Source organism: Lytechinus pictus, chromosome 9 (assembly GCF_037042905.1).
Source record: "Lytechinus pictus isolate F3 Inbred chromosome 9, Lp3.0, whole genome shotgun sequence".
NCBI classification, from domain to species: Eukaryota; Metazoa; Echinodermata; class Echinoidea; order Temnopleuroida; family Toxopneustidae; genus Lytechinus; species Lytechinus pictus.
In genome coordinates this window covers 205,938-217,313 of record NC_087253.1, presented here as the reverse complement: position 1 = coordinate 217,313, position 11,376 = coordinate 205,938, and the positions used below count along the sequence as shown (strand labels likewise).

At 38.6% G+C, this 11,376-nt stretch overlaps 1 protein-coding gene across 2 annotated transcripts; it reads right to left on the bottom strand.

Moving 5' to 3' along the window:
- Positions 1-1,457: 1,457 nt before the first annotated feature.
- On the bottom strand, positions 1,458-10,236 carry LOC129268475 (uncharacterized). Of its 2 annotated transcripts, XR_008585266.2 has the most exons (3): positions 8,090-10,236; positions 3,778-7,363; positions 2,467-3,420 (listed from the first exon to the last, which is right to left on the bottom strand). XR_008585266.2 is itself a non-coding variant. In XM_054906030.2 (2 exons), the coding sequence occupies exons 1-2, from the start codon at positions 8,880-8,882 to the stop codon at positions 4,389-4,391; spliced, it is 3,768 nt and encodes a 1,255-aa protein (XP_054762005.2). In that variant the 5' UTR covers positions 8,883-10,236; the 3' UTR covers positions 1,458-4,388. The 2 variants fall into 2 exon arrangements, 1 of the variants encoding a protein (XP_054762005.2); XM_054906030.2 differs by having other exon boundaries at positions 1,458-7,363.
- Positions 10,237-11,376: the final 1,140 nt, after the last annotated feature.

Genomic DNA, 11,376 nt, shown 5'->3' with positions numbered 1-11,376 from the left:
ATTTTTTCCCTAAAAATTGAAAATTTTGCAAATACATTTTACCTAATTCGAATAAAAATAAATCAATTACCTTGAAATGTTCCAGAAAACGTAATTGATATACTTTTATTATGTGGATGAAATTCTAGCTCTGTATCATTCTTTTTAGCAAATTTATAAAGTATCAAACTTGAATACTTCAATTTCAGAAATGTCGCTTTTTGTATGCATTTCCATAGATTAATATGTATAACATGCATGTACATGTATGTATAATGTATAGTTACAACTTAAATGCAATTATCTCCACTAGTTAATCACTTGCAGAGTTATACCATGGTCACATTTGTTCTACGGCGGCCGTACGGCGAGTCGAAAAAGCCGTTTTAACATTTTTTGTCCAACTACATACAGGTGGTTTGAATCAAAATTAATAAAACGGCTGTTTTCGACTCGCCGTACGGCCGCCGTAGAGCAAATGTGACCAAGGTATTAAGAGTAGGCTTTTCTCTATCAGCTACATAAAACAAAATGTTGGCACATCAAAGCCTAACATTCTCAGCAGGGGGTGTCAAAGTCCCCCCCCCTTGGCTATATCATGTTGTTGTATATTGCCTATTTATTGAAAAATCACTATTTTTAAGCACCTATTAAGGCAAAAGGCATTTCTGTTAAACAGTACAGCCACTTTAATTACTTTAAACCACTTGGAGAAGAAAAGAGTAGGCTTTGTTCTACCAGCTACATTAAACATGTCAAAAGAAGTAGCACATCGAAGCCTACCCCTCTCGGGGGGGGGGGGGGGGGTGGAAGTCATCCCTCGTTCTACCATCTACATAAATAAGCGCAAGCACATCGAACCCTAGCCCTCTCAGGTGCTGTCTAAGTCCCCCCCCCCTCTATATTATGTATATTGCCTATTTATTGGAAATTTCACCATTTTGGATCACCCATGGAGGCATAAGGGTATTTCTACTATACAGTGCGTATCAAAAAACAGTTTACACTTAGAAAAAATCCTGTAAAATTATACATTTGTAATATTCTGAAGATTTTTCCACATTTTAACATTGGTACAGATCCATTTAAGCAAATGACGATATAACTGTCAAAAATATTTCCGCTTGAGTGAGCACCACTTACTTTTGAAAAGTTAGTGAAAAATGATTTACGCAGAACCTTGAAATAGTTATGCGGATAAAAGTAGACCTTACTCATGAAGAACACGTGGAATTTAGCTAGTAAAATTGATTTGAAGATATCTTTTACCTTTTTTAACTTGTTTCCTTGCCCAAAACACTTCGAAGAATGCATTGCGCCCCACCCCACTCACCGAGGCCATCGTGACGGTACTTGCTTTACACTGAGCTGTGATTTACATGAAAAGGCTTAGGCTTGATTTTTATTTTGTTAGTCATTGTCAAGCTTGGGAAAAGTGTGGAGAAACAAGTATTACATGAAAAATGAAATGTAAACCCACTTTAAATGATAATAATAATAATAATAATAATACTCAACATTTATAACGCGCTTTTCCCACATGGCCCAAAGCGCTCACAATTTCATTTAACTTATTTATACAAACAAAAATCAGAATGACATATTAAATGAAGGCAGTTGCCTAGAACAAAAGGGTTTTAAGAGATTTCTTGAAGGACTCAATAGTTGGGGATTGTCTTATTGTGAGAGGGAGTTTGTTCCATTCCATTGAGGATGCAACGGTGAATGTTCTATCTCCGGTCTGTTTTCTTTTTGTTGGATATGTTAATTTAAGTGGGTCTTCAGAGGATCTAGTTTTTCTACCTGGGACATAAATTTCTAAACAATCAGACAAGTATTTTGGGGCTAGGTTATAGAGAGATTTGTATACAAAGAGAAGTAATGATAAAAACTTAATGAAAAAATGCTGGATATGTCTGATATAAACTTTTGTTCAGAATCAGTTATGTCCTCAGATCCAGCTGGCACAAAAAGGGTAAAGGTTGTGCTTACTAAGTGTTGAAATTTCAATTTGGGTAGCAAAATTGTTACAAAATGCTTGAATGTATCCATTTTATTTCAATTGACTAAAAGTGCAAGGGAAATGTATGATAAATATTTTGCAGGGTAAGTTTGATTTCGCCCTTCCCCCTTGACACAGCGTGAAAACAAGCATTTCTGCGAGCTTTACAAAAATGGGCAGTGCTCACTCAAGTGTAACATTCTGTCATAACTTTTACTTTCATTGGATAGATGAGACCCAAACCCAAGAATATATGTGAAAAAATTACCCATATGGTGTATATTTTTAATTCCCAGGGCTTTTTCAAAGTGTAAACTTTTTTTTGATACACACTGTATATCATACTTCCAATTTTATTTTCTTGCTATTACTTGGAGAGGAAAGCGTGGACTTTGGTCTATCAGCTACATATTATTAAGAAGCGCTTGCACATTGAAACCTACCCCTCTCAGGGGCTGTCTTAGTCAACCTCTCCCCCTCTATATTATGTTTATTGCCTATTGTCACATGGGCGGACTCCAAATAAAATTCAAGTAAAACTCAATGTGTACCAAATCACAATTTACAATTTATTTCAGTATACAAAACTCCAATATCAAAACATCTCTCTTCGAAGTTCAATATTGTCCAACGTATGAAGTTTAAAAGGGAAATAAAACTAACACCTCTAAATGATAAAGTATTCTGAAAAGTACTCTAATTCAAAAGTTTACAATCAAAGGATCCTGCATTGATCCAAGCTATAACATTCAACTCTCGATCTGTCTCTAACTCCAATATAACTGAAGAGATCCTGCACTGATCTAATCAACAACTTCAACGTTCAGTGTATTACATTTTCACCTGCAAAATTACCTCCAAAAATATCAATTAAACCTTTAACTTTGTTTCATTTTGTTTTCACAATAACGACTACCAAAAATTCCTATGAAAGGACCCTGCATTAATCCACCTTCATAGAATTCCTTTCTCACCACTTTGTATCTCTTATCACAACATTTTTGTGATTACATTTCAAAATCCTTCTAACTCCTGAACTTGAGCTTTAAAAAAATTATGCACCTAAATTCTAGCTCAAAACTCTGTTAATCGACATCATATCTTACACGGATTCAAACTCGAATAAACTCTTCTCACTATCAAACTGTTCATGTTCGGTCATCTTCATAATCACTGTCTATTTTCTGAAATGTCAATTTGCAAGACTTCCTGGTATTTAGAAAGCTAGTTTCAAATTTAACGGACGTCTCCTGCTTTCTCTCTCACTGCTATTTACAAATTATCTGTCAGGTGACATGTTGACCGAAAACCTTCAGAGTCAGCGCTTTATAATGTTCAGCTTAAAACAATTCACCAGTCTTCAAAGCGACCCGGTCTTGGGAAATGTCCCGATCCTGGAAATTATCCGGTCTTGGAATATATCCCGATCTTAGAACCATCTAAAATTAAAGACAAAACCAAGAATCTCTCTACGATATATCCTAACAGTAACATCAACTGGAGGTTATTTTCATGTCATACTATAATTAATAAAAACTTGTTTGAACATTTACTCTGAGGGTCAAATCACATTCAAGAATATTAGTCTATAAAGTATGAATTCACTGTCACATAAACTTGTAGAATGACATCCTTTTATGATACTTATATTCTTCCTCACAAGTGTTTAACTATTTCATAAGGTTTATAAAGATTAACATCTACATTTCAAATCATCTCTGAAGTCTTTCAATCTTTTTGTTTTTGTTTTTTTTGTTTTTATAAAAGAATTAAGAAGAAATCACAGATTAACTTACCGATGGCTTCTTCAATACAGGCATAAAATAACAGCATAAATTCAGCTAAATCTGACCTCATACAGGTATCTAAAAGTTCCAGCCAATATCAAACAAGAAAGGCTGCTTTTCTGTTTAAAGTTGAAATTCAAAAATTATCAAGATGGCAGCTAAAATGGCGACTGCCCCAAAATTGCATAGGTGTGTGTTACACAAAGTCTCCAAGATGCAATGCCAGAAAAACTAGTGGAAAGCTACTGGGGTCTCCTCCCAATTTTACAATTTCCCCAAAAGTATCTTAAGCAGCTGTTAAAAAGAAAAGGCTCACTGAGCTCACTAAAAGGGACCTATACAAGTCTACCACCCTGGACACAACACACAATAGATATGCAAATTATCTCAATTCAATTCTAGCAAAAAGAATCTCACACACACTTCTTTCATCTCCTACTCACTCTTGCATAAGATCTACTCCTTGTCTCTTAGCAACCTGGCTGAGGAGTGAAACTTAGATAAAATAAGCAAGCTTTGCTGAGGAAAATAAATAAAATAAAATAAATGCATTTTCAATGTGACATTTTACTCCCTTCTTCGAGAAAATGCTCTTACTTTTACTTTTTTTATTTTTTATTTTACAACCTACTCAATACGTCTGCTCCGACATTGTCGCTGCCGCGAATCGCTTCGACGCGAAATCTGTAAGGTTGCAATGCTAAGATCCAGCGCATCAGCCTCCCATTGGCTTGGTTTACACTATTCATGTAGGTTAATGGTTGATGATCAGTTTCGAGCACAAATTGTCTACCATATAAGTATGGCTCGAACTTTCTTACAGCCCAAATTATGGCTAAACACTCACGTTCAATGGTGGAATATGCTTGTTCTCTTCGAAGTAACTTACGACTTGCATATGCTACTGGGAATCGTTCCTCTTCGTGTGTCTGAAGCAGGACTGCTCCAATTCCAACATTTGATGCATCTGTTCTGAGTATGAAATCTGTTGACAAGTCAGGTAGATGAAGGATGGGTGGATTGGTTAGTTTGTCTTTGAGTGTTTTGAAGGCATGTTCCTGATTGGTTTCCCATCTGATTTGATTTGGTTCATCTTTCCGAGTCCTATCTGTCAGTCGAGCGGAAATGGCAGAATAGTTGGGTATGAACTTCCTATAGTAGTTGGTCATGCCGAGAAATGATCGAAGTTCTCGTTTGGTTTGAGGTCTGCTGATTTCTTGGATGGCCTTGAGTTTCTCTGGTCGAGGACTTACTGTTCCATCTTCGATTACGTGTCCCAGAAATTCGACCTTCGATTGTCCCACAAAGCATTTACTGGGTCTGGCTGTCAGTTTTGCTGCTCGTAGCCTGCTAAGCAACTCGGTGAGTGTGGCAAGATGCTGATCCCACATGGTTGAGTGTATCAGGATATCGTCTATATAGTTTACAGCTCCATCAAGTCCTTTTAGTAGTCTTCTCATCATTCGGCTGAAGGAGGCAGGCGCATTCACCAAGCCGAAGGGCATGACTGTAAACTGAAAAAGGCCATCAGGAGTGAGAAAGGCAGTTAGTGGTTTTGATTTGTGTGACATAGGAACTTGCCAATAGCCTTTACTTAAGTCTATCTTAGTAAAGTATTTGGCATGTGCGACTTTTGTGAATAATTCATCTTGATCGGGTATGGGTTCAGCGTCGAATACAGTGACCTTGTTGAGCTTCCTATAATCCACGCAAAAACGGTTACTACCATCAGGCTTTTTGACTAAGACAATTGGGGAAGCTATGGGGCTATCTGAAGGTTCTATAACCCCCATAGACAGCATGGTCTTCACTTCATCTCTGACAGTGTCCCTAAGAGAATGAGGAATGGGGTAAGGTTTACTCTTTAACTGTTTGTGATCACCGACTTTGAGTAAGATGTTGTGTTCGCCAAGTGATGTGCGATTCGGCGGATCTGACATGACGTCTTTGTAGTTGTTGAGAAGTGCATTGACCTGTTCTTTCTGTGAGGGAGAAAGATCTGGATTAATGGTAACATCAGCAAGTGATTCCTTGGCCTGTAATGGAAATGGCTGCAAGAGAGATCTGTTTGTTAGTTGGGGTGGAGATGGTGTGTCTTCATCTTCGGCATTATCCTCGCATTCAATCACTGCGGAGCAAATTGTCTCAGTACCTGAAAGAGAAGGAGATGTGTTATTTCTGTCATGATATTTCTTTAGGAGATTTATGTGGAATACCTTTGGTTTACCATTCAAATCGATTCTGTAGTCCGTTACGCTTATTTTGGAGACAACTTCAAAAGGGCCCTTCCATTGCAGAAGAAGCTTGTTTCGGTCTGTTGGCAGTAGAAGGAGTACTCTGTCTCCAACTTGGAATTCTCTGTGTTTGGCTTTCTGATTGTAGTACCTTGCGTATCTCTCTGAAGATTTCTGTAGTTGAGTATGAGCGTTGCGACAAGTCTCGTCGATTCTGTTCCGAAGATCCAAGATATAGTGGTAGGTAGACTTGGTTTCGGCTGTCTCAGCTTCACCTGTCCAGAGTTCTTTGAGGATGTCGAGGGGTCCACGAACTTTCCTTCCGTAGAGAAGTTCAAATGGGGAAAATCCCATGCTTTCCTGAGGTGCCTCTCTGACTGCAAATAGAAGTGGGGTGATATACCTGTCCCAGTCCTTTGGGTTCTCGGCACACATACGTTTCAGCATCTGCTTTAAGCTTCCATTGAATCTTTCAACAAGACCGTTTGCAGCTGGGTGATATGGTGAGGTCGTGAAGTGGCGTATAGACAGTAGCTTGCTTACTTCTTTCATGAGATCCGATGTAAATTGTGTTCCTTGATCTGTCAACATTTCCTTTGGAATTCCGACCCTGGTGAAGACGCTTACAAGAGCCTCCGCTACCCTCTCCGTTTCGATGCTAGGGAGTGGAATCGCCTCAGGATACCTAGTGGCATAATCAACAATTGTGAGAATGTAACGATTTTTGTTTTCTGTCATGGGATGTATTGGTCCAACGATATCTATAGCTATACGTTCAAAGGGGACTTCAATGATTGGCATCTTTCCTAATGGGACCTTTGTTACTCTGCCTCTAGCTAAAGTGCGTTGACATATGTCACATGATCGGACATATCGGATAATGTCAGAATTCATACCGGGCCAGAAGAAATTGGTAAGAATTTTTTCTGTGGTTTTCTTTGCTCCTTGGTGGCCTCCTAGAAGATTCTCATGAGCTGTCTGCATTACTTGCTTACGGTATTGTTTTGGAACAACAACTTGTGTGATTACTGTATCTGAATCCTTGGAAGAAAGGAAGGATCTGTATAGAATCCCGTCTTTATAGAAGAAGGAAGACTTATTACGATGACGACTTACTTTCTCTGTTCCAGCATCAGCCAGTTCTCTCAGTCGATGTAGAGTCTCATCCTTCTGTTGTGTTTCTTTGAGAACTGATGGGATGACGACTTCTTCCATTGGATGTGGAGTCTTGAGTGGATGAAATGGCTTGCCTTCTCGTTGGACTTGTGCTCTTGTCTGTACTGCGCAGACTGGAATGACGGTCTCTGGTAGTGTCCATTGTGGATCTGGTTGCTCTGCTGGTCTCACACCTGGAATATTTCCTAAGATAAGGTCATAGAGAGGAGTTTTCATACATACAGCACGAACTTTACCTACATAGAAAGGTGTATTGATATCAATCACTGCAATGGGGAGAATTCTAATTGATTGATCAATTAGCAAACAAGTACAAACTTCACTTGTCATTTGACTTTGTTTTACAAGATCTTGTTTGATGATGATACCACTGGATCCGCTGTCTCTGAGAACGGAAATGACATTGTTATTTACAAGTCCCTTGGTAACAGGCATACGTTTGACAAAATTTTCATTTTAGCATGCTGCACTCATTAGGGGCAAACTGTGATCATAACCAAATTTGCAATGATCTGTCATAGATTCAAGGTGAGGGGTATCGTGTGGCATTCGGACCATTATGCATGAAGCTTCAAGTCTGACCTGTGTACTATTACAAGAGAGACAATGACATGGGTTATGGGAGATAGACCCTGGGTTATCAGATTGTAAATAAGTAGGTTCAGCTTCCGGTGAAGGTCTGTCCTCTGATTCCTCTGGTTCTTCCGGGATCACGAATCCTGCAGATTTAACTGGAGAGAAAGGACATGAGTTAGCAAAGTGTCCTGGCCTGTGACAGATAAAACAAGTCTTGGTCATTTGTGGTTTTTGTGATTGTTTTGGACAGTTACGAGAAATGTGTCCTTCTTGATGACAGTTGTAACATGTCTTTGGGAATGACTTAGAATGTATTTGAGGGGTATTTGTTTTACCTTCATGTCTTGTAATGATTCGCTGTGTTTGTCCTGTAGGGATGTTCCTCTGTGGCGGTGGCGCTCTGAATACACCTCCTCGTGCGTCTAGGTATTGCTCTGTGAATTTCATGGCATCCTTTGTAGTCTTTGGCTGTCGTTCTCGTAGGAAGATTGACAAGTCACGATGGCATCCGTTGATGAAGTGCTCTCGAAGAAGAAGATCCTTTAGGTCATCAAAATCATGCTTGACGCCTGAGAGTTCAATCCATCTGTTAAGGTAGTTCTCTAATCTGTTTGAATATTGTGATGCGGTTTCCCCATTAACTGCTTTACCTGTATAAAACTTTGAACGAAATCCTTCTGAGGTAAGTTGAAAAGCTTTCAAAAGAGCAGTTTTCAAAGTCTTATAATCTTTAGCTTCGTCACTGGTTAATCTAGAATGAACATCAAGAGCTTTTCCTGTGAGCAAAGCGCTTAGATTAATTGCCCAATCGGTGCGCGGCCAATTTTGGGTTTCTGCATAACGCTCAAATCGCTGCAAGTAAGCATCAATATTATCTTTGTCCTCATGAAATGGTGGTAGTTTGGGAGTGCGGGCTTTCTGGCCTACAGATTTTGATTCACCTTTTACATTCTTTTCACGCTCTATTTCTAGCTGTATTTCTGCCGTTTCTTTTTCTTGTTTCTTTAACTCCAACAACTCAGCTCTCTCATCTCTTTGCTTTTTCTGTTCATCTGATACAAAATTTTTAAGAGCCTCACCAGTTAACCCAAACTCTTTACCAGCTGCCATAAGACTTGCTAAATCCATGTTTGAAAATAGGGTCTCTATCAATTTGCAAAAACTTACTTCACCCAAATGAGGTCAAATGTACATTACTATTTACACATATATATTTACAAACATCTGCATTAAAGAAATAACTCCATTGTTATTGTCTTGAGTTGTTTTGTTTCTTAATTTCTAATCAATATACCCATGTGACTGCGAGAGGTCCTATAAATTACCTAAGAAAAACCTCGTTGGGACAAGCCCCCAGAAATATGAGAAATATTTTGCAGGGTAAGTTTGATTTCGCCCTTCCCCCTTGACACAGCGTGAAAACAAGCATTTCTGCGAGCTTTACAAAAATGGGCAGTGCTCACTCAAGTGTAACATTCTGTCATAACTTTTACTTTCATTGGATAGATGAGACCCAAACACAAGAATATATGTGAAAAAAATACCCATATGTTGTATATTTTTAATTCCCAGGGCTTTTTCAAAGTGTAAACTTTTTTTTGATACACACTGTATATCATACTTCCAATTTTATTTTCTTGCTATTACCTGGAGAGGAAAGCGTGGACTTTGGTCTATCAGCTACATATTATTAAGAAGCGCTTGCACATTGAAACCTACCCCTCTCAGGGGCTGTCTGAGTCAACCTCTCCCCCTCTATATTATGTTTATTGCCTATGTTTTTTGGAAATTACACCATCATTGAGGCAAAAGGGCATTTCTACTATATAGTATAGCCAATTTTATTTTCTTCAATGACTTGGACAGGAAAGAGTAGGCTTTGCTCTATCAGTTGATCAGCTACATATAAACAAGTGCTGATAAAAGCCTATCCCTCCGGGATGCAGTTGAAATCACCCCATCCCTTTTGCATTATTGCATACTTATTGAAAAATTCACCATTTTGAAGCCCCCATTTAGGCAAAAAGGCATTTCTAATATATATTTTTTTCACTTTTACTGCCTTGAAACCACTTAGGGAGGAAAGAATGGGTTTTGCCTTATCAGCCACATATAAAGAAGTGCTGGCAAATGAAAGCCTACCCTCTCCGAGAGGCTGTCAAAATTACTCCATCCCTTTTGCATTATTGCCTATTATTGAAAAATTCACCATTTTGAAGCCCCCATCGAGGCAAAAACTCATTTCTGATTATAATTCTGCTTTTACTACCTTGAAACCACTTGGAGAGGAAAGAATAGGCTTTGCTCTATCAGCTACATATAAAAATGCGCTGGCAAATATTAAAAAGCCTACTCCTTTCAGGGGACTGTCGAAATTACCCTCCCCCCCTTGAAATTCACCATTTTGGAGCCCCCATTGAAGCAAAAAGGCATTCCTGATATATAGTTCTGCCTTTTTTCACCCTTGTAATCACTTGGAGAGAAAAGTAGGCTTTGCTTTAACAGCTACATATAAAGACATGCTCGAAAATAAAAGCAATTCGACATATATAGCTGAAAGAGGGGAACCCATTCTTTCCTCTACAAGTGGTTTCAAGAAATCGGGTGTTTTATACAGCAGAAGTGCATATTGCCTCAATGGGGGCTCAAATACTGTGAATTTTCAAATAATTAGGCAATAATGCAAAAGGGGTGGGATGGTTTGACAGCCGCCCAGATGGGTAAGCTACAATGTGCCAGCACTTCTTTATAGGTAGCTGATAGAGCAAAGCATATTCTTTCCTCCTTAATTGGTTTCAAGGCAGTAAAAGTGGCAGAACTATATATCAGAGATGCCTTTACCTCTAAGGGGTCTCAAAAATTGTGAATTTTCCAATAAATAGGCAATAATGCAAAGGGGGAGGGGGTGATTTTGACAGCCCCCAGAAGGGGGTAGGCTTTTATTTGCCAGCACATCTTTATAGCGGATAGAGCAAAGCCTATTCTTTCCTCTCTAAGTGGTTTTAAGGCAATAAAAGTGGCAGAACTAAATATCTGAGATGCATTCTTGCTTCAATGGGGGCTCCAAAATGGTGAATTTTCAACAAATAGCCAAATACCGAAAATTAGTGGGGTAACTTTTACAGCCGCCTGAAGGAGAAAGGCTTCGATTTGCCAACACTTCTTTATATGGAGGTAATAGAGCAAAGCCTACTCTTTCCTCTCAAAGTTATTGCAAGAAAATAAAATTTGCTGTACTATTTAGTAGAAACCCCCTTTTGCCTTAATGAATGATCCAAAATTGTGAATGTCCAATAGATAGTCAAATACCGAAAATTGGTAAGGTAAATTCTACAGCCCCCTGAACATTCTAAAGGGGATAGGCTTCGATTTGCCAACACTTCTTTATATGTAGCTGATAGAGCAAAGCCTACTCTTTTATCTCCAAGTCATTGCAAGAAAATAAAATTGGCTGTACTATACAGTGCGTCCCAGAAAAAACGAAACCGAGATTTAGCGATGATTTATCATAACTTAATCATAAATAAAATAGACAAATGACCTACCATTGTAAAGCTTAGAATCCCCTCTTTCATCTGGTATTACTTAGATTATTCCTCATTCACGCATGATTGAGCAAAAA